General features: G+C 31.8%; 2 protein-coding genes across 2 annotated transcripts in view; both read left to right on the top strand.

Annotated features, from left to right (window-relative positions):
- Window positions 1-23,393, top strand: part of LOC142358495 (proteasome subunit alpha type-1-like) — a 209,505-nt gene that overhangs the window by 92,740 nt on the left and 93,372 nt on the right. The gene's annotated exons all lie outside the window — the stretch shown is intronic.
- The window catches only part of LOC142358476 (organic cation transporter protein-like), a 50,725-nt gene continuing 45,682 nt past the window's right edge, over window positions 18,351-23,393 (top strand). Inside the window, exon 1 of the mRNA XM_075409872.1 lies at window positions 18,351-18,594. Coding sequence (XP_075265987.1) covers window positions 18,422-18,594 — 173 coding nt within the window. The 5' untranslated portion in view covers window positions 18,351-18,421. The remainder of the gene's footprint in view (window positions 18,595-23,393) is intronic.

Below are 23,393 nucleotides of genomic sequence, written 5' to 3'. Positions count from 1 at the left end.
TTCCTTCCTTTCTTTTTTCGCTTTCTTTTCTCACTTTCTCTCCTCACTTTCTTTTTTCACTTTCTTTTACTTCCTTTTCTCACTTTCTTTTCCTACCTTCTTTTCTCAATTTCTTTTCTCATTTTCCTTTCTCACTCACTTTCTGTTCTCACTTTCTTTTCTCACTTTCTTTTCTCACGTTCTTTTCTCAATTTCTTTTCTGGCTTTTTTTCTCACTTTCTTTTCTCACTTTCTATTCTCCTTTTCTTCTCTCACTTTGTCTTTGTACTTTTCCTTCCTTTCTTTTTTCACTTTCTATTCACACTTTGATTTCTCACTTCCTTTTGCTTTCTTTTCTTACTTTCTTTTGTCACTCTTTTCTCACTTTCTTTTCTCACTTTTTTCGCTCACTTTATTTCTCACTTTCTTTTCTCACTTTTTTTCTCACTTTCTTTTCTCACTTTCTTTTCTCACTTTCTTTTCTCACTTTCTTTTCTCGCTTTTTTTCTCGCTTTCTTTTCTCACTTTCTTTTCTCGCTTTCTTTTCTCGCTTTCTTTTCTCGCTTTCTTTTCTAGCTTTTTTTCTCACTTTCTTTTCTCACTTTCTTTTCTCACTTTCTTTTCTCATTTTCTTTTCTCATTTTTTCTCAATTTCTTTTCTCTATTTATTTTCTTACTTTCTTTTCTCACTTTCTTTTCTCAATTTTTTTTCTCATTTTCTTTACTCACTTTCTTTTCTCACTTTCTTTTCTCATGTTCTTTTCTCACTTATTTTTCTCACTTTCTTTTCTCACTTTCTTTTCTCACTTTCTTTTCTCACTTTCTTTTCTCATTTTCTTTTCTCATTTTCTTTTCTCACTTTCTTTTCTCATTTTCTTTTCTAATTTTTTTCTCACTTTTTTCTCCTTTTCTTTTCTATCTTTCTTTTCTCATTTTCTTTTCTCACTTTCTTTTCTCACTTTCTTTTCTCACTTTCTTTTCTCATGTTCTTTTCTCACTTTCTTTTCTCACTTTCTTTTCTCATTTTCTTTTCTCTTTTTTCTAATTTTTTTCTCACTTTCTTTTCTCACTTTCTTTTCTCACTTTCTTTTCTCACTTTCTTTTCACACTTTCTTTTCTCACTTTCTTTTCTCACTTTCTTTTCTCACTTTCTTTTCTCATTTTCTTTTCTCACTCACTTTCTGTTCTCACTTTCTTTACTCACTTTCTTTTCTCACTTTCTTTTCTCATGTTCTTTTCTCACTTATTTTTCTCACTTTCTTTTCTCACTTTCTTTTCTCACTTTCTTTTCTCACTTTCTTTTCTCATTTTCTTTTCTCATTTTCTTTTCTCACTTTCTTTTCTCATTTTCTTTTCTAATTTTTTTCTCACTTTTTTCTCCTTTTCTTTTCTATCTTTCTTTTCTCATTTTCTTTTCTCACTTTCTTTTCTCACTTTCTTTTCTCACTTTCTTTTCTCATGTTCTTTTCTCACTTTCTTTTCTCACTTTCTTTTCTCATTTTCTTTTCTCTTTTTTCTAATTTTTTTCTCACTTTCTTTTCTCACTTTCTTTTCTCACTTTCTTTTCTCACTTTCTTTTCACACTTTCTTTTCTCACTTTCTTTTCTCACTTTCTTTTCTCACTTTCTTTTCTCATTTTCTTTTCTCACTCACTTTCTGTTCTCACTTTCTTTTCTCACTTTCTTTTCTCACGTTCTTTTCTCACTTTTTGTTCTCAATTTCTTTTCTGGCTTTTTTTCTCACGTTCTTTTCTCACTTTCTATTCTCCTTTTCTTCTCTCACTTTGTCTTTGCACTTTTCCTTCCTTTCTTTTTTCACTTTCTATTCACACTTTGATTTCTCACTTCCTTTTGCTTTCTTTTCTTACTTTCTTTTGTCACTCTTTTCTCACTTTCTTTTCTCACTTTTTTCGCTCACTTTATTTCTCACTTTCTTTTCTTACTTTTTTTCTCACTTTCTTTTCTCACTTTCTTTTCTCACTTTCTTTTCTCGCTTTCTTTTCTCGCTTTCTTTTCTCACTTTCTTTTCTCGCTTTCTTTTCTAGCTTTTTTTCTCACTTTCTTTTCTCAGTTTTTTTTCTCAGTTTCTTTTCTCACTTTCTTTTCTCATTTTCTTTTCTCATTTTTTCTCATTTTCTTTTCTCTATTTATTTTCTTACTTTCTTTTCTCACTTTCTTTTCTCACTTTCTTTTCTCAATTTTTTTTCTCATTTTCTTTACTCACTTTCTTTTCTCACTTTTTTTTCTCATGTTCTTTTCTCACTTTCTTTTCTCACTTTCTTTTCTCATTTTCTTTTCTCACTTTCTTTTCTCATTTTCTTTTCTAATTTTTTTCTCACTTTTTTTCTCCTTTTCTTTTCTATCTTTCTTTTCTCATTTTCTTTTCTCACTTTCTTTTCTCATTTTCTTTTCTCATTTTTTCTCATTTTCTTTTCTCTATTTATTTTCTTACTTTCTTTTCTCACTTTCTTTTCTCACTTTCTTTTCTCACTTTCTTTTCTCAATTTTTTTTCTCATTTTCTTTACTCACTTTCTTTTCTCACTTTCTTTTCTCATGTTCTTTTCTCACTTTCTTTTCTCACTTTCTTTTCTCACTTTCTTTTCTCACTTTCTTTTCTCACTTTCTTTTCTCACTTTCTTTTCTCTTTTTCTTTTCTCACTTTCTTTTCTCATTTTCTTTTCTAATTTTTTTCTCACTTTTTTTCTTTTCTTTTCTATCTTTCTTTTCTCATTTTCTTTTCTCACTTTCTTTTCTCACTTTCTTTTCTCATGTTCTTTTCTCACTTTCTTTTCTCACTTTTGTTTTCTCACTTTCTTTTCTCGCTTTCTTTTCTCGCTTTCTTTTCTTACTTTCTTTTCTCACTTTCTTTTCTCAATTTTTTTTCTCATTTTCTTTACTCACTTTCTTTTCTCACTTTCTTTTCTCATGTTCTTTTCTCACTTTCTTTTCTCACTTTCTTTTCTCACTTTCTTTTCTCACTTTCTTTTCTCACTTTCTTTTCTCATTTTCTTTTCTCATTTTCTTTTCTCACTTTCTTTTCTCATTTTCTTTTCTAATTTTTTTCTCACTTTTTTTCTCCTTTTCTTTTCTCATTTTTTCTCATTTTCTTTTCTCTATTTATTTTCTTACTTTCTTTTCTCACTTTCTTTTCTCACTTTCTTTTCTCACTTTCTTTTCTCACTTTCTTTTCTCACTTTCTTTTCTCAATTTTTTTTCTCATTTTCTTTACTCACTTTCTTTTCTCACTTTCTTTTCTCATGTTCTTTTCTCACTTTCTTTTCTCACTTTCTTTTCTCACTTTCTTTTCTCACTTTCTTTTCTCACTTTCTTTTCTCTTTTTCTTTTCTCACTTTCTTTTCTCATTTTCTTTTCTAATTTTTTTCTCACTTTTTTTCTTTTCTTTTCTATCTTTCTTTTCTCATTTTCTTTTCTCACTTTCTTTTCTCACTTTCTTTTCTCATGTTCTTTTCTCACTTTCTTTTCTCACTTTTGTTTTCTCACTTTCTTTTCTCGCTTTCTTTTCTCGCTTTCTTTTCTTACTTTCTTTTCTCACTTTCTTTTCTCAATTTTTTTTCTCATTTTCTTTACTCACTTTCTTTTCTCACTTTCTTTTCTCATGTTCTTTTCTCACTTTCTTTTCTCACTTTCTTTTCTCACTTTCTTTTCCCACTTGCTTTTCTCACTTTCTTTTCTCATTTTCTTTTCTCACTTTCTTTTCTCATTTTCTTTTCTAATTTTTTTCTCACTTTTTTCCTCCTTTTCTTTTCTATCTTTCTTTTCTCATTTTCTTTTCTCACTTTCTTTTCTCATTTTCTTTTCTCATTTTTTCTCATTTTCTTTTCTCTATTTATTTTCTTACTTTCTTTTCTCACTTTCTTTTCTCACTTTCTTTTCTCAATTTTTTTTTCTCATTTTCTTTACTCACTTTCTTTTCTCACTTTCTTTTCTCATGTTCTTTTCTCACTTTCTTTTCTCACTTTCTTTTCTCACTTTCTTTTCTCACTTTCTTTTCTCACTTTCTTTTCTCATTTTCTTTTCTCATTTTCTTTTCTCACTTTCTGTTCTCATTTTCTTTTCTAATTTTTTTCTCACTTTTTTTCTCCTTTTCTTTTCTATCTTTCTTTTCTCATTTTCTTTTCTCACTTTCTTTTCTCACTTTCTTTTCTCACTTTCTTTTCTCATGTTCTTTTCTCACTTTCTTTTCTCACTTTCTTTTCTCACCTTCTTTTCTCATTTTCTTTTCTCTTTTTTCTAATTTTTTTCTCACTTTCTTTTCTCACTTTCTTTTCTCACTTTCTTTTCTCACTTTCTTTTCTCACTTTCTTTTCTCACTTTCTTTTCTCACTTTCTTTTCTCACTTTCTTTTCTCACTCACTTTCTGTTCTCACTTTCTTTTCTCACTTTCTTTTCTCACGTTCTTTTCTCACTTTTTTTTCTCAATTTCTTTTCTGGCTTTTTTTCTCACGTTCTTTTCTCACTTTCTATTCTCCTTTTCTTCTCTCACTTTGTCTTTGCACTTTTCCTTCCTTTCTTTTTTCACTTTCTATTCACACTTTGATTTCTCACTTCCTTTTGCTTTCTTTTCTTACTTTCTTTTGTCACTCTTTTCTCACTTTCTTTTCTCACTTTTTTCGCTTACTTTATTTCTCACTTTCTTTTCTTACTTTTTTTCTCACTTTCTTTTCTCACTTTCTTTTCTCACTTTCTTTTCTCGCTTTCTTTTCTCGCTTTCTTTTCTCACTTTCTTTTCTCGCTTTCTTTTCTCGCTTTCTTTTCTAGCTTTTTTTTCTCACTTTCTTTTCTCACTTTCTTTTCTCACTTTCTTTTCTCATTTTTTCTCATTTTCTTTTCTCTATTTATTTTCTTACTTTCTTTTCTCACTTTCTTTTCTCACTTTCTTTTCTCACTTTCTTTTCTCACTTTCTTTTCTCAATTTTTTTTCTCATTTTCTTTACTCACTTTCTTTTCTCACTTTCTTTTCTCATGTTCTTTTCTCACTTTCTTTTCTCACTTTCTTTTCTCACTTTCTTTTCTCACTTTCTTTTCTCACTTTCTTTTCTCTTTTTCTTTTCTCATTTTCTTTTCTCTTTCTTTTCTCATTTTCTTTTCTAATTTTTTCTCACTTTTTTCTCCTTTTCTTTTCTATCTTTCTTTTCTCATTTTCTTTTCTCACTTTCTTTTCTCACTTTCTTTTCTCATGTTCTTTTCTCACTTTCTTTTCTCACTTTCTTTTCTCACTTTCTTTTCTCATTTTCTTTTCTCTTTTTTCTAATTTTTTCTCACTTTCTTTTCTCACTTTCTTTTCTCACTTTCTTTTCTCATTTTCTTTTCTCACTTTCTTTTCTCATTTTCTTTTCTAATTTTTTTCTCACTTTCTTTTCTGCTTTTCTTTTCTATCTTTCTTTTCTCATTTTCTTTTCTCACTTTCTTTTCTCACTTTCTTTTCTCGTGTTCTTTTCTCACTTTCTTTTCTCACTTTCTTTTCTCATTTTCTTTTCTCTTTTTTCTAATTTTTTTTTTCACTTTCTTTTCTCAATTTCTTTTCTCACTTTTTTTTTCTCACTTTCTTTTCTCACTTCCTTTTCTCACTTTCTTTTCTCACTTTCTCTTCTCACTTTCTTTTCTCAGTGTCTTTTCTCACTTTCTTTTGTCGCTTTCTTTTCTCACTTTCTTTTCTCACTTTTTTTCTCACTTTCTTTTCTGACTTTCGTTTCTCACTGTCTTTTCTCACTTTGTCTTCTCACTTTTCCTTCCTTTCTTTTTTCGCTTTCTTTTCTCACTTTCTCTCCTCACTTTCTTTTCTCACTTTCTTTTCTTAATTCCTTTTCTCACTTTCTTTTCTCACTTTCTCTTCTCACTTTCTTTTCTCAGTGTCTTTTCTCACTTTCTTTTCTCGCTTTCTTTTCTCACTTTCTTTTCTCACTTTTTTTCTCACTTTCTTTTCTGACTTTCGTTTCTCACTGTCTTTTCTCACTTTGTCTTCTCACTTTTCCTTCCTTTCTTTTTTCGCTTTCTTTTCTCACTTTCTTTTCTCACTTTCTTTTCTCACTTTCTTTTCTCAATTTTTTTTCACATTTTCTTTACTCACTTTCTTTTCTCACTTTCTTTTCTAATGTTCTTTTCTCACTTTCTTTTCTCACTTTCTTTTCTCACTTTCTTTTCTCACTTTCTTTTCTCTTTTTCTTTTCTCATTTTCTTTTCTCACTTTCTTTTCTCACTTTCTTTTCTCATGTTCTTTTCTCACTTTCTTTTCTCACTTTCTTTTCTCACTTTCTTTTCTCATTTTCTTTTCTCTTTTTTCTAATTTTTTCTCACTTTCTTTTCTCACTTTCTTTTCTCACTTTCTTTTCTCATTTTCTTTTCTCACTTTCTTTTCTCATTTTCTTTTCTAATTTTTTTCTCACTTTCTTTTCTCCTTTTCTTTTCTATCTTTCTTTTCTCATTTTCTTTTCTCACTTTCTTTTCTCACTTTCTTTTCTCGTGTTCTTTTCTCACTTTCTTTTCTCACTTTCTTTTCTCATTTTCTTTTCTCTTTTTTCTAATTTTTTTTTCACTTTCTTTTCTCACTTCCTTTTCTCACTTTCTTTTCTCACTTTCTCTTCTCACTTTCTTTTCTCAGTGTCTTTTCTCACTTTCTTTTCTCGCTTTCTTTTCTCACTTTCGTTTCTCACTGTCTTTTCTCACTTTGTCTTCTCACTTTTCCTTCCTTTCTTTTTTCGCTTTCTTTTCTCACTTTCTCTCCTCACTTTCTTTTCTCACTTTCTTTTCTTAATTCCTTTTCTCACTTTCTTTTCTCACTTTCTCTTCTCACTTTCTTTTCTCACTTTCTTTTCTTAATTCCTTTTCTCACTTTCTTTTCTCACTTTCTCTTCTCACTTTCTTTTCTCACTTTCTTTTCTGACTTTCGTTTCTCACTGTCTTTTCTCACTTTGTCTTCTCACTTTTCCTTCCTTTCTTTTTTCGCTTTCTTTTCTCACTTTCTTTTCTCACTTTCTTTTCTCACTTTCTTTTCTCACTTTCTTTTCTCATTTTCTTTTCTCTTTTTTCTAATTTTTTCTCACTTTCTTTTCTCACTTTCTTTTCTCACTTTCTTTTCTCATTTTCTTTTCTCACTTTCTTTTCTCATTTTCTTTTCTAATTTTTTTCTCACTTTCTTTTCTCCTTTTCTTTTCTATCTTTCTTTTCTCATTTTCTTTTCTCACTTTCTTTTCTCACTTTCTTTTCTCGTGTTCTTTTCTCACTTTCTTTTCTCACTTTCTTTTCTCATTTTCTTTTCTCTTTTTTCTAATTTTTTTTTCACTTTCTTTTCTCACTTCCTTTTCTCACTTTCTTTTCTCACTTTCTCTTCTCACTTTCTTTTCTCAGTGTCTTTTCTCACTTTCTTTTCTCGCTTTCTTTTCTCACTTTCTTTTCTCACTTTTTTTCTCACTTTCTTTTCTGACTTTCGTTTCTCACTGTCTTTTCTCACTTTGTCTTCTCACTTTTCCTTCCTTTCTTTTTTCGCTTTCTTTTCTCACTTTCTCTCCTCACTTTCTTTTCTCACTTTCTTTTCTTAATTCCTTTTCTCACTTTCTTTTCTCACTTTCTCTTCTCACTTTCTTTTCTCAGTGTCTTTTCTCACTTTCTTTTCTCGCTTTCTTTTCTCACTTTCTTTTCTCACTTTTTTTCTCACTTTCTTTTCTGACTTTCGTTTCTCACTGTCTTTTCTCACTTTGTCTTCTCACTTTTCCTTCCTTTCTTTTTTCGCTTTCTTTTCTCACTTTCTTTTCTCACTTTCTTTTCTCACTTTCTTTTCTCAATTTTTTTTCACATTTTCTTTACTCACTTTCTTTTCTCACTTTCTTTTCTCACTTTCTTTTCTCACTTTCTTTTCTCACTTTCTTTTCTCACTTTCTTTTCTCACTTTCTTTTCTCACTTTCTTTTCTCTTTTTCTTTTCTCATTTTCTTTTCTCTTTCTTTTCTCATTTTCTTTTCTAATTTTTTTCTCACTTTTTTCTCCTTTTCTTTTCTATCTTTCTTTTCTCATTTTCTTTTCTCACTTTCTTTTCTCACTTTCTTTTCTCATGTTCTTTTCTCACTTTCTTTTCTCACTTTCTTTTCTCACTTTCTTTTCTCATTTTCTTTTCTCTTTTTTCTAATTTTTTCTCACTTTCTTTTCTCACTTTCTTTTCTCACTTTCTTTTCTCATTTTCTTTTCTCACTTTCTTTTCTCATTTTCTTTTCTAATTTTTTTCTCACTTTCTTTTCTCCTTTTCTTTTCTATCTTTCTTTTCTCATTTTCTTTTCTCACTTTCTTTTCTCACTTTCTTTTCTCGTGTTCTTTTCTCACTTTCTTTTCTCACTTTCTTTTCTCATTTTCTTTTCTCTTTTTTCTAATTTTTTTTTCACTTTCTTTTCTCAATTTCTTTTCTCACTTTTTTTTCTCACTTTCTTTTCTCACTTCCTTTTCTCACTTTCTTTTCTCACTTTCTCTTCTCACTTTCTTTTCTCAGTGTCTTTTCTCACTTTCTTTTCTCGCTTTCTTTTCTCACTTTCTTTTCTCACTTTTTTTCTCACTTTCTTTTCTGACTTTCGTTTCTCACTGTCTTTTCTCACTTTGTCTTCTCACTTTTCCTTCCTTTCTTTTTTCGCTTTCTTTTCTCACTTTCTCTCCTCACTTTCTTTTCTCACTTTCTTTTCTTAATTCCTTTTCTCACTTTTTTTCCTACCTTCTTTTCTCAATTTCTTTTCTCATTTTCCTTTCTCACTCACTTTCTTTTCTCACTTTCTTTTCTCACTTTTTTTTCTCAATTTCTTTTCTGGCTTTTTTTCTCACTTTCTTTTCTCACTTTCTATTCTCCTTTTCTTCTCTCACTTTGTCTTTGCACTTTTCCTTCCTTTCTTTTTTCACTTTCTATTCACACTTTGATTTCTCACTTCCTTTTGCTTTCTTTTCTTACTTTCTTGTGTCACTCTTTTCTCACTTTCTTTTCTCACTTTTTTTGCTCACTTTATTTCTCACTTTCTTTTCTCACTTTTTTTCTCACTTTCTTTTCTCACTTTCTTTTCTCACTTTTGTTTTCTCACTTTTTTTTCTCGCTTCTCGCTTTCTTTTCTCACTTTCTTTTCTCGCTTTCTTTTCTCGCTTTCTTTTCTAGCTTTTTTTCTCACTTTCTTTTCTCACTTTCTTTTCTCACTTTCTTTTCTCACTTTCTTTTCTCATTTTTTTTCTCATTTTCTTTTCTCTATTTATTTTCTTTCTTTTCTCACTTTCTTTTCTCGCTTTCTTTTCTCAATTTTTTTTCTCATTTTCTTTACTCACTTTCTTTTCTCACTTTCTTTTCTCACTTTCTTTTCTCATTTTCTTTTCTCATTTTTTCTCATTTTCTTTTCTCTATTTATTTTCTTACTTTCTTTTCTCACTTTCTTTTCTCACTTTCTTTTCTCACTTTCTTTTCTCAATTTTTTTTTCACATTTTCTTTACTCACTTTCTTTTCTCATTTTCTTTTCTCATGTTCTTTTCTCACTTTCTTTTCTCACTTTCTTTTCTCACTTTCTTTTCTCACTTTCTTTTCTCACTTTCTTTTCTCACTTTCTTTTCTCATTTTCTTTTCTCACTTTCTTTTCTCATTTTCTTTTCTAATTTTTTTCTCACTTTTTTCTCCTTTTCTTTTCTATCTTTCTTTTCTCATTTTCTTTTCTCACTTTCTTTTCTCACTTTCTTTTCTCATGTTCTTTTCTCACTTTCTTTTCTCACTTTCTTTTCTCACTTTCTTTTCTCATTTTCTTTTCTCTTTTTTCTAATTTTTTCTCACTTTCTTTTCTCACTTTCTTTTCTCACTTTCTTTTCTCATTTTCTTTTCTCACTTTCTTTTCTCATTTTCTTTTCTAATTTTTTTCTCACTTTCTTTTCTCCTTTTCTTTTCTATCTTTCTTTTCTCATTTTCTTTTCTCACTTTCTTTTCTCACTTTCTTTTCTCGTGTTCTTTTCTCACTTTCTTTTCTCACTTTCTTTTCTCATTTTCTTTTCTCTTTTTTCTAATTTTTTTTTCACTTTCTTTTCTCAATTTCTTTTCTCACTTTTTTTTCTCACTTTCTTTTCTCACTTTCTTTTCTCACTTTCTTTTCTCACTTTCTCTTCTCACTTTCTTTTCTCAGTTTCTTTTCTCACTTTCTTTTCTCGCTTTCTTTTCTCACTTTCTTTTCTCACTTTCTTTTCTCACTTTTTTTCTCACTTTCTTTTCTGACTTTCGTTTCTCACTGTCTTTTCTCACTTTGTCTTCTCACTTTTCCTTCCTTTCTTTTTTCGCTTTCTTTTCTCACTTTCTCTCCTCACTTTCTTTTCTCACTTTCTTTTCTTAATTCCTTTTCTCACTTTTTTTCCTACCTTCTTTTCTCAATTTCTTTTCTCATTTTCCTTTCTCACTCACTTTCTGTTCTCACTTTCTTTTCTCACTTTCTTTTCTCACGTTCTTTTCTCACTTTTTTTTCTCAATTTCTTTTCTGGCTTTTTTTCTCACTTTCTTTTCTCACTTTCTATTCTCCTTTTCTTCTCTCACTTTGTCTTTGCACTTTTCCTCCCTTTCTTTTTTCACTTTCTATTCACACTTTGATTTCTCACTTCCTTTTGCTTTCTTTTCTTACTTTCTTGTGTCACTCTTTTCTCACTTTCTTTTCTCACTTTTTTTGCTCACTTTATTTCTCACTTTCTTTTCTCACTTTTTTTCTCACTTTCTTATCTCACTTTCTTTTCTCACTTTTGTTTTCTCACTTTCTTTTCTCGCTTTCTTTTCTCGCTTTCTTTTCTCGCTTTCTTTTCTCACTTTCTTTTCTCGCTTTCTTTTCTCGCTTTCTTTTCTAGCTTTTTTTCTCACTTTCTTTTCTCACTTTCTTTTCTCACTTTCTTTTCTCATTTTTTTTCTCATTTTCTTTTCTCTATTTATTTTCTTTCTTTTCTCACTTTCTTTTCTCGCTTTCTTTTCTCAATTTTTTTTCTCATTTTCTTTACTCACTTTCTTTTCTCACTTTCTTTTCTCACTTTCTTTTCTCACTTACTTTTCTCACTTTCTTTTCTCACTTTCTTTTCTCATTTTCTTTTCTCATTTTCTTTTCTCACTTTCTTTTCTCATTTTCTTTTCTAATTTTTTTTTGTCACTTTCTTTTCTCCTTTTCTCTTCTATCTTTTTTTTCTCACTTTCTTTTCTCATGTTCTTTTCTCACTTTCTTTTCTCACTTTCTTTTCTCACTTTCTTTTCTCATTTTCTTTTCTCTTTTTTCTAATTTTTTTCTCACTTTCTGTTCTCACTTTCTTTTCTCACTTTCTTTTCTCACTTTCTTTTCTCACTTTCTTTTCTCACTTTCTTTTCTCACTTTCTTTTCTCACTTTCTTTTCTCACTTTCTTTCCTCATTTTCTTTTCTCTCTTTCTTTTAACTTTTTTTTCTCCTTTCTTTTCTCACTTTCTTTTCTCATTTTCTTTTCTCATTTTCTTTTCTCACTTTCTTTTCTCATTTTCTTTTCTAATTTTTTTTTGTCACTTTCTTTTCTCCTTTTCTCTTCTATCTTTCTTTTCTCACTTTCTTTTCTCATGTTCTTTTCTCACTTTCTTTTCTCACTTTCTTTTCTCACTTTCTTTTCTCATTTTCTTTTCTCTTTTTTCTAATTTTTTTCTCACTTTCTGTTCTCACTTTCTTTTCTCACTTTCTCTTCTCACTTTCTTTTCTCACTTTCTTTTCTCACTTTCTTTTCTCACTTTCTTTTCTCACTTTCTTTTCTCACTTTCTTTTCTCACTTTCTTTCCTCATTTTCTTTTCTCTCTTTCTTTTAACTTTTTTTTCTTTCTTTTCTATCTTTCTTTTCTCTTTTTCTTTTCTCACTTTGTCTTCTCATTTTTCCTTCCTTTTTTTTCTCACTATCTTTTCTCACTTTGTCTTCTCACTTTTTCCTTCGTTTCTTTTTTCACTTTATTTTCTCACTTTGTTTTCCCACTTCCTTTTCTCACTTCTTTTTCTCGCTTCCTTTTCGCACTTTCTTTTCTCACTTTCTTTTCTCACTTTCTTCTCTAACTTTCTTTTCTCACTTTCTTTTCTCACTTTCTTTTCTCCTTTTTTTCTCACTTTCGTTTCTCACTTTCTATTCGCACTTTGTCTCACTTTTCTCACTTTCTTTTCTCAATTTCTTTTCTTCTCTCTTCATTCTCTTTTCTTCGCTCTCTTCTTCACTCTCTTTTCTTCACTCTCATTTCCTCACTCTCTTTTCTTCGTTTTCTTTTCTCACTTTCTTTTCTCACTTTCTTTTCTGATTTTCTTTTCTCATTTTCTTTTCTCATGTTCTTTTTCACTTTCTTTTCTCTCTTTCTTTTCTCACTTTCTTTTCTCAACTTTCTTTTCTCACTTTCTTTTCTATCTTTCTTATCTCTTTTTCTTTTCTCACATTGTCTTCTCATTTTTCCTTCCTTTTTTCTCACTATCTTTTCTCACTTTGTCTTCTCACTTTTTCCTTCCTTTCTTTTTTCACTTTCTTTTCTCACTTTGTTTTCCCACTTCCTTTTCTCACTTCTTTTTCTCGCTTCCTTTTCGCACTTTCTTTTCTCACTTTCTTTTCTCACTTTCTTCTCTCACTTTCTTTTCTCACTTTCTTTTCTCCTTTTTTTCTCACTTTCGTTTCTCACTTTCTATTCGCACTTTGTCTCACTTTTCTCACCTTCTTTTCTCAATTTCTTTTCTTCACTCTTCATTCTCTTTTCTTCGCTCTCTTCTTCGCTCTCTTCTTCGCTCTCTTCTTCACTCTCTTTTCCTCACTCTCTTTTCTTCTTTTTCTTTTCTCACTTTCTTTTCTCACTTTCTTTTCTCACTTACTTTTCTCACTTTCTTTTCTCACTTTCTTTTCTCATTTTCTTTTCTCATTTTCTTTTCTCACTTTCTTTTCTCATTTTCTTTTCTAATTTTTTTCTCACTTTCTTTTCTCCTTTTCTTTTCTATCTTTCTTTTCTCATTTTCTTTTCTCACTTTCTTTTCTCAGTTTCTTATGTTCTTTTCTCACTTTCTTTTCTCACTTTCTTTTCTCACTTTCTTTTCTCATTTTCTTTTCTCTTTTTTCTAATTTTTTTCTCACTTTCTTTTCTCACTCTCTTTTCTCACTTTCTTTTCTCACTTTCTTTTCTCACTTTCTTTTCTCACTTTCTTTTCTCACTTTCTTTTCTCACTTTCTTTTCTCATTTTCTTTTCTCATTTTCTTTTCTCACTTTCTTTTCTCTCTTTCTTTTAACTTTTTTTTCTCCTTTCTTTTCTATCTTTCTTTTCTCTTTTTCTTTTCTCACTTTGTCTTCTCATTTTTCCTTCCTTTTTTTCTCACTATCTTTTCTCACTTTGTCTTCTCACTTTTTCCTTCGTTTCTTTTTTCACTTTCTTTTCTCACTTTGTTTTCCCACTTCCTTTTCTCACTTCTTTTTCTCGCTTCCTTTTCGCACTTTCTTTTCTCACTTTCTTTTCTCACTTTCTTCTCTAACTTTCTTTTCTCACTTTCTTTTTTCACTTTCTTTTCTCCTTTTTTTCTCACTTTCGTTTCTCACTCTCTATTCGCACTTTGTCTCACTTTTCTCACTTTCTTTTCACAATTTCTTTTCTTCTCTCTTCATTCTCTTTTCTTCGCTTTCTTCTTCACTCTCTTTTCTTCACTCTCATTTCCTCACTCTCTTTTCTTCGTTTTCTTTTCTCACTTTCTTTTCTCACTTTCTTTTCTCATTTTCTTTTCTCATGTTCTTTTTCACTTTCTTTTCTCTCTTTCTTTTCTCTCTTTCTTTTCTCACTTTCTTTTCTCAACTTTCTTTTCTCACTTTCTTTTCTATCTTTCTTTTCTCTTTTTCTTTTCTCACTTTGTCTTCTCATTTTTCCTTCCTTTTTTCTCACTATCTTTTCTCACTTTTTCCTTCCTTTCTTTTTTCACTTGCTTTTCTCACTTTGTTTTCCCACTTCCTTTTCTCACTTCTTTTTCTGGCTTCCTTTTCGCACTTTCTTTTCTCACTTTCTTTTCTCACTTTCTTCTCTCACTTTCTTTTCTCACTTTCTTTTCTCACTTTCTTTTCTCCTTTTTTTCTCACTTTCGTTTCTCACTTTCTATTCGCACTTTGTCTCACTTTTCTCACCTTCTTTTCTCAATTTCTTTTCTTCGTTCTTCATTCTCTTTTCTTCGCTCTCTTCTTCGCTCTCTTCTTCGCTCTCTTCTTCACTCTCTTTTCTTCATTCTCTTTTCCTCACCCTCTTTTCTTGTTTTTTTCTTTTCTCACTTTCTTTTCTCACTTTCTTTTCTGATTTTCTTTTCTCATTTTCTTTTCTCATGTTCTTTTTCACTTTCTTTTCTCACTTTCTTTTCTCACTTTCTTTTCTCACTTTCTTTTCTCACTTTCTTTTCTCATTTTCTTTTCTCACTTTTTTTCTCACCTTTATTTCTCACTTTCGTTTCTCACTTTCCTTTCTCACTTTCTTTTCTCATTTTCTTTTCACTTTCTTTTCTCACTTTCTTTTCTCATTTTCTGTTCTCATTTTATTTTCACTTTCTTTTCTCACTTTTTTTCTATCTTTCTTTTCTCTTTTTCTTTTCTCTCTTTGTCTTCTCACTTTTCCTTCCTTTCTTTTCTCACTTTCTTTTGCTCACTTTGTCTTCTCACTTTTTCCTTCCTTTCTTTCACTTAATTTTCTCACTTTGTTTTCTCACTTCCTTTTCGCACTTTTTTTCTCACTTCCTTTTCTCACTTTCTTCTCTCACTTTCTTCTCACTTTCTTTTCTCACTTTCTTTTCTCCTTTTTTCTCACTTTCGTTTCTCACTTTCTTTTCTTCACTCTTTTCTTCACTGTCTTCACTCTCTTTTCCTCACTCTCTTTTCTTCGTTTTCGTTTCACTTTCTTTTCTCACTTTTTTCTCTTTCTCACTTTCTTTTCGCACTTTATTTTCTCACTTCCTCTTCTCACTTTGTTTTCTTACTCTCTTTTCTTCACTCGCTTTTCCTCGCTCTCTTTTCTTCACTTTCCTATCTTCGTTTTCGTTTCTCACTTTCTTTTCTCTTTTTCTTTTCTCATTTTCTTTTACCACTTTGCTTTCTCACTTTTCATTTTCTTTTCAAACTTTTTTCACTTTCCTCACGCTGTTTTCTCACTTTGTTTTCTCAATTTGATTTCTAAATTTGTTTTCTCACTTTTCATTTTCTTTTCTCACTTTTTTCACTTTCTTTTCGCACTTTATTTTCTCACTTCCTCTTCTCACTTTCTTTTCTTACTCTCTTTTCTTCACTCTCTTTTCCTCGCTCTCTTTTCTTCACTTTCCTATCTTCGTTTTCGTTTCTCACTTTCTTTTCTCTTTTTCTTTTCTCATTTTCTTTTACCACTTTGCTTTCTCACTTTTCTTAGCGTTTTCTTTTCACTTTTTTCACTTTCCTCACGTTGTTTTCTCACTTCGTTTTCTCAATTTGTCTTCTCACCTTGTCTTCTCACTTTGTCCCTTCTTTTCTTTTCTCTCTTTCCTCACTTTCTTTTCTCACTTTCATTCCTTCTCTTTCTTTTCCTCACTCTCTTTTCATTTTCTTTTCTTCGTTTTCTTCTCACTTTCTTTTCTCACTTTCTTTTCTCATTTCTGTTCTCACTTTCTTTTCTCACTTTCTTTTCTCACTTTCTTTTCTCATATGCCAACATGTAGAAGTTCGTTATCTGTACAAGTCTTAGCGGTACTTGAGTATGCAAGATAGCAAAGCCAGTTAAGTCCTTGATCAAAAAATTGCTGTTTCTTGGGTTAATATACTAAACCAAACACATCAGTAACTTAACGTAATACCTCTGGCTGTTGAACGAGGGGCATGGCTTACAGCGCAAGCTGGTACGAAAAAAATCTCGATTTTAAACCTATTCTTTTAAATGATTTTCTTATGATGCTTTTGCGGGCCTGCTAGTTCTTATTAATTATTTGGCTTTGCGTTTTGATTGAGACAATTCATCATGCCCATCGAGCTTCCAATTCGGACTTATTTTATTATCTCGCTCTAAGAAACTCCCTGTTGTTTGAACGTAGGTGCCCTGAATTGAATTTAGTTCCGGTGAATGGTCAATACACGGGCGAGCTCACTGAAATATTGTTTTTCATGAATGTCGACACGTTTTTTTTTCTTTTAATTATTTTTTTTTTCATAAACTAACGCATGAGTTCATACAAATCTCGTTAATTTGAGTCACCATTGCGATGAGCATCCTGCAAAATGTTTGTTCGAGTTTGTTCCTATGTGTCATTAACGCAACGTGTATTTGAGCAGCTGAAAGTCGAGCTCAAGTCGCAGGTACAGTGTCATAACAGGATTGCTGTTCTTGTACCGTTTGACCTGAATTTGAAGTATGTTCTTTTTGTATGATGTTTTTAGTCGGCGGCAATCTTCGAATCAAATCGTTCAATTCAGAGTGGAGACGCTCTTGAAGATCTTAAGGCTGAAAAAGGCATAATGCAGTAAAAGCCAAGTATTGTTAATGATGCGCAACTAATTAGTCTCTAGAGCATTTGAACTCATTGTACAGCCCTTATCGTCAGTGTGTTTCTCTACGTTAGTAACTGTCTCTGTATCACATCACGCTAAATTTACTATTGATTGTTCCAAGTACATCGGATTTGATCCAAGTGCATTATTGACCTCGAGGCTTTTCTTGAGTGGTCTGAAATCGAGACTTCAAGTCGGTAATCAGAATAGAGTGAACACGGACTGGATTCAGTTCCAGGCAATTCAGATAGAGCCTTCAAAGACCTCAAGACTTTAAAGCTCTATCCGAATTTGTACGCATTTTTGTTGCTTTTCCGTTTTCTCAAAATAGAGTTATGTGAGTTATGAAGGTCATTATGTAAGTACTTTTTAAGTGAGTCATTTTTGAAGAATAATTTTGTCTTTATTTTGAGTTAGTGAGGTGAATTGATAAGAAAGATTATTTGTTGTTATCAATTTTACAGTTCGGGATTAAAAGCAGATAGCAATGATCGGTTCTCCAAATTTGTTGGAGCTTTTTTTCCCTCCAAGTGTTATGATCAAATGAAAGCTTTTTACAAAAATTGTTTTATAGTGGGCAGTGCTGTAATTTAGCGTAGAATCATCCATTTTTATTCGGAGAATTGCTTGAAGCAAGTAAAACAATACATGCTTTCTGTGTCAATTTGAAGTTCAAAATGTCTAAAATTTGGCATTGAGAAGGCTTTGTTATAACACAACGCTTTTTCAGATTTGAAATCATTTGGTTGGCCTGTGAAATCTGAAGATTGTATTTCGTGAATTTAGTAAAAGCTAAAGCTCACGAAACAGTTATACTGTCGTGGTCTCAAGTACGGGTCAAAAGAATTCATACGTTGCATTTTGATTTAAAACTGGTTCTGAAAATAAACAAAATGTGGCTCGTATTTATAGTTCTTCTATGCAAAGATATAGTGAGAAAATTTAGATCAGCTAAAAAATATTTGATTTGATTGATCTGATTTTCTATTTTCGTTAACTTTTCATTCAATCGATTTCATCAGTTTGAGGTCAGTGGATGTTAGAATCAGGTTTGTGTGAGTTTCTGAACCATCACATGGTCCCTCCTTTTTAAGTAAAAGTGAGGGGATCCAAATCTATCTGGTTGTTTTCTATTTCTACTTGATAGTGTTCGAGTGTCTAAGATTCGCAAAATGACAATCCCTTTCTAGCAAAATTGTCTGATCACCGCTTATCAGATAATGTATCTCTTAATTTCTAGACTCTGGCAGATCTTTATGCGATGAAACGTATTTGTCAGGGCGCAAGCGATGAAAATTCAAACTTATCACATTCAAACATCCAGTTCGTACACGAAAAATTGTCGGCTTTAGAAAAGTACGTACCATATAAGAGTACCTAATTTAGAATATCTGTTTATTCAACTATTTCTGTGAATACAACAAATTTTAGGGCAGTGAGTGTCAAAAAAGTGTTCGATGAGTTCGGAAAACAGGACTGATTTGTTATGGAACTGACACGAATCATGGGGGTACTTGGTTCTCAGGAGTGTCTAAATTGTTTTCTAATTAATTTCATAAATCAGTTATTAATCCTAATTATTTAAGCGCTGATTTTTTTCAGATTTTAAAAGACAAGAAGATTTTTACATGCTGAGTTTAAGCTAATTAAAAAATTTTCGCTCTGAAAAAAACTGTTTCATGGCCTACAAATTATGCCGTTCATTCAGTCAAGTTGATGCCTATTGCTCTCATTAACTGCACTAAACAAATTCCATTCGCGTCTCGTATTTCATGCTTAGACGCTCAAGAGAAATGACTTGTTTCACATTTTTTCTAGTTTAAACCGAAAGCAATTCTGACGTGTCAAAAATGTAGTTGCAAAACATGTGTTTTCAGGTTAGTTGCATGTCGTAGGTTTAAAGCGAGTAAAATATCATCACAAGTGCCGTACGCAATAGCGGAGGTGCAAAAATGACGGAGAAGGAAGATGGGGCTTCCAAGAGAGATCGTCTGACCATATTTGAACTGGCAGGAGAGTATGGCATGTACCAATGTGTTTACTCCTTTTTTATATGCCTTGTGTTTGTCCTCTCCTGTGTTGATCCACCTGTTGCCACTTTTGTCTTCCATGATATCCCGCACAGGTGAGAGAGAAAATGTCCACTTCAAAATTGATCTGTTATTTCATTAAAAAATAATAATGTTGGCGTGATGAGTGTTTAAATTCTTACTGTCGGACGGTTCTGAATAGTCGATATCGATTATCGCTAACACATTTTAATGAGTTTATTTATTTTGTATACGATGCATTCTATCTTCGTTTCCTTGGAAGCTCACGTTTTACATTTTAACTGCAGAAGAGTCTATACAGTCGGTAGCTAGGTGATATATTAAGGCTATACTTTGTCCTTGAATTGTTGAATTCTTTTCTGAAGCGCCGAATGCAACGACTATTAACCGACTTGCTACGAAATGCGTTTTAATAGACGTTTGAAATAGTCATGGATGAGACGCTATTTTTGGCCGTCTTTGTTTTTAAAGTTCAAAAAATTTTCAGTCGCTTCTCGGAGAATGTTGTTCCTTCGCATATGTATCTTTAAGCAGGTGCATATTTGTTCTTTATGTCGTCCCAAATTTAATCTACGAGGCCTCCAAAACTGAAATTAAAGTCTCAAATTAATATATAAGGGGGCTCAAAATCAGTTTTAATAATAATTAGTTGCTCTCAAACGAAGTTTGTAGCAAATATTAGTCCTGTCGGTCTTTTTTATGCAATTTTTCGCTTGACCGATTTTTCGTCTGACGCATTTGACTTTTCGTCCTCAAAAACGGGATAAACAGATAGCGCCCAGCGGGCATTAAGTGCTCTTAGAGCCTCTCAGCTCTGTTTCAGCTCAAACTGTTTTGGAAACTTATACTTATGGTGTGAAGGGTGGGTCTTAGCGGTTGAAGACACCCCCACTGTTGACACCCGACCCCACTATTGCCGAATGTTCTTGTCCTTCTCTCAGTTTAACGATCATTACTGGCCAACAGAACTTTTTAAGTTTTACAGTTGTGTTGACAGAACTCTTTTGCAATTGGGTTGGCGATAGCTGAGGCTATTATTGGCCGTCTCTTGTTTTTACAATTCAAAGAATTTGAATTGTATTGGGGCGCTGTCTTTTTTTAAGATCTGTTCACACATTTTCAAAATTTTTGAAGTCAAATTGGAGTAGTGATTTTGGTCACGCCGAAACAGGAAATGGAGCGAAAAAGCGAGTTTTAAAGTAGAGTGAGAAAACGGTGTTTGAACAAAAATTTGGTTTCTCGGTAGTGGTTTTTTGTTCATATGCGGCAATTTCACTCTGATTTTTAATGTTTTTTCGGTTTTTTGGATCGGATTTTTTTCTAAATGGTTTTCCCAATCCATTCACAGCTCATTCTAGGCCTAGTTTTTTGTTTGAATTAATTTTTCATTTCTCGCTAGTGGTTTTTTTGGTTCACATGCGACATTTTGACATTGATTTTCTGTTTTTTCTTATTTTTTATCTGATTTTTTCTAAAATGGTTTTCTCAATTGACTCATAGTCCATTCTAGGTCTATTTTTGCTGTTTAGTCAATGAAAATTCTTTGAATTGTACGTCAGGACTTGTCCTGCTATGTATTTTTATTTCGTCGTCAAGATTTTTGTTACGACCATAAAACGTCACAATCACTTAGAATCTGCTTTTTGTTCATTCGTTCATCATGCAATTTTAACTTAACTGCGTGCGTGACGTCATTTTTCACAATTAGTGGAGCGAGTTTTTTCTTCATTCGCGTGACGAAGTTTTTGGCCACACATAACTTACTTCACTCTCAAAAATGACTTCCTCACTCTAAAACTGACTTTTCTTCAATTCATAAAGATAAGGTCAAATGAGTTTATATCACTCTAATTGAAGGGTATTTAAGAGCAGCTATTAGATACTACAATAAGTTATATATATTTTTAAAATTTAACATCTCAGTTCTTAATGAAAAGAATAATTTTCTTCTTTAGTCTGTCTGTTTTAAATCTTTTTGAGGCTAAAGATCTACGAATCTTTTAAGGCTGTTTTCTGGCAATCTGCCAGCTATGTTTCTGCAAATTTTTGAATTATCAGATTTTTTCTATTTGATTTATTTAATAACAAGGCTGGAAAACTAAAAGTTGCAGAGTCGACTCAAGCTAAAGCTGGCCTCACTCTAGTCGGATATGTTTGAATTGGCCCTGCTAATTATATAGGAGGGAAATTTCACAACGACTAGAAAGTTATCTAGATGCACATTGGATAAAGCACTAAGCAACATCAAAGACAAAAAATTTAAGCATAAATAATGATTGAAGTTATTGTGATCTGCATTCTAGAACAGCCACGAGATGATGGCAGATACCTCTCAATAACAATGAGGATCAGAGGTCTAAGTACAGTTTTCAATTGATAAGAATTGTTTTGTTGTGCTTACTGAAAGCCCTACAAAAGTAGTTAGATCCACACTTTCAGCACTAAATGTGATTCCGCACTGGTAAGAAGCTGTCCAACCAAGACTGCAATAGTTAGCAAAGTGGCTTTTTACATTTCATTTGCTTCTTCTAATAGGTATTGTTTGACAACAGGTTATTGTGTGACACGGCTTACCAGCTCCGTGATTTCATGCAAAAATAGTTTTATTGCAAATTCACTTATAGAATCTGCAGTAATTAAGACGGTCTTCCTGAGAGCATTGGACAGATTTAAAGTCTGTTTTTCTTTTTGTTTCATCATCGACAACGAATTAACTCCGCATAATTGTGAGTTGTTTTAAAAAACTTGTTTTTTTTTGCTTTTTATATAAAATCATCTTAAACGTCATAATTTAACAAAAACAGTTGATAAACTCATAAATGTTGATGGAATTTTCAGCTGTTCAAGTTTCTGATTTTTTGTTGCAACGTCGTTTGCGGATAACTGTTCTGAAAACCCGCACTTTTGTGAATACCGGAGAGATTCTTTTGATTCACGCAAACATTAAATTGGATGCCGTATTGCAAGCTGGGTTGAATTTTTTATAAGCTGGTTTTCAACACATATTCCTTTGCCTTTAAGCTATTTCACGGAAACTCTATAGCTGTTTGCGTAAATATAGGTTCGACCGTGGTAAGACTACTTGTTATCTATTGCAGTTTCCAGATATTTACATGAGTCAACAGTTTTTAGCTTTTTCTGCCTAATTGAGGAAATTTTTGTAGATACCCTATTCTATCCCTAATTTTTAGCTGATACCCTATTCTATCTGATCAACTGATCAGGTCGACCGAGATGTTTTTGATGCTCTTCATTCCTGGTATGTTGATTGGTTTTAGTGGTGGTGTCATCAGCAAAAACGGACCGCTAAAATGGAGACAACATCCGGTAATTATTGTAATCCAGAAAGAGAAGTCCAAGAGCTGAAACATGAGTTAACGCATATATGATAAACCGTTCAGCACTAAAATTTTCTGCTTCTGTACAATAATATCGCTTCTGTAGGAACGTTTCTAGCAATATTTAGCTGGATCCACGTTTTCCGCAATCCAATTTTCCCATTGAACCAAATTTTCTATTCGATTACATTGTAATCAACACTGTCAATAGCTGTATTTAAATCTATACGATCCAAAAGTGCGTTGTTTTGTTGTTCTTTCATTTTTCTCGATATTTACTTAATTAAACTTCAGTTTACTTAATAGTGGCAATTACAGTTTTACTTTGAGACCTATAACTGAATTGACCGCGTTGAAGAAGTCAAGCTTTTCGATGTATCTAATAATACGGCCATATTCGTACGGCGAGAAAATTTTGGATATCAACATGAGTAGAGATTATAAGGTCTAAAATTTTGAACACCTGGTTTGTTTTGGCGTCATGGCTCCACATATAGCTTCGCTGGATAGATGTCACATTTTTCACAATCGTTGAGGATCCTATTTAGTGCCCCACATTTGATTACCGTGGTTCTATTGGGGTCGCTTCTGCATTTTCATCTGTGCTGGATAGTTGCCACATTTGTCATTTTGTTGAATCATAGTCAGTACTCAACACCTTGATGTAACGCAGATTTTAAGAGGCTTTGACTTCATATCATCTTGACCAGCGCAAATTTTTATTTGAAAAATGCGAATAAGCTTTTCAACTTGCTATCTGCGGCCATGTATGAGCCGCTCGAAAATATTTGATAGTAAAATGAGTGGGGATTATAAGGTCTATAATTTCCAACACCCGGTTTGTACTGGCGTCATGTCTGCACTTATAGCTGCGGATCGTAGTTAGTTTTACCAGATTTGTTTGAGGTCGCTTTTGTATTTTTAATTAAGCTGGATAATTGCCACATTTGTTGAGAATCATAATTAGTACTTTGCATGTTGCTTTAACGTAGATATTAAGGAGCTTTGAATTGATGTCATTCTGACCAGCGCGGCTTTGTTTCAATTCGCGAATGTTCTTTTGCAGATAACGGCATTATAAGGTCTTTAATTTCCAAAACAGGTTTGAATTGGCGTCACGTCTGCATTTATAGCTGCGCTGAATAGATGTCACATTTTTCTTATTTGTTGAGGCTTTTTAACTGTGCTGGATAGTTGCCACATCTGTTTAGAATTATAGTTAGTACTCCGCATTTTGCTCTAACGCAGATTTTAAGCAGCTTTGAATTGATGTCATCTTGATCAGCTCAATTTTTTTTTGAATTTTTGAAAGTTTTCAACTTGTAATCTCCTGCCATATTGGAACCGCTGAAAATTTTTAATTAGCATGAGCAGTGATTTTAGGTTCTAAAAATGTTCAACACCCGGTTTATAATTGCGTCACGTCTGCACTTATAGCGGCTCACCAAAGATCTGACATGTTCCACTTTTGTTGAGGATCTTAGTTAGCATCTAAATATTGTTCCCATTTTTTTATTGAGGTTGCTTCTGCATTT

Source organism: Convolutriloba macropyga, chromosome 2 (assembly GCF_964194025.1).
Source record: "Convolutriloba macropyga chromosome 2, txConMacr16.3, whole genome shotgun sequence".
Classification (NCBI taxonomy): Eukaryota; Metazoa; Xenacoelomorpha; order Acoela; family Convolutidae; genus Convolutriloba; species Convolutriloba macropyga.
Note: the sequence above shows the minus strand (reverse complement) of the source record. Positions and strands in the feature narration are given on the sequence as shown.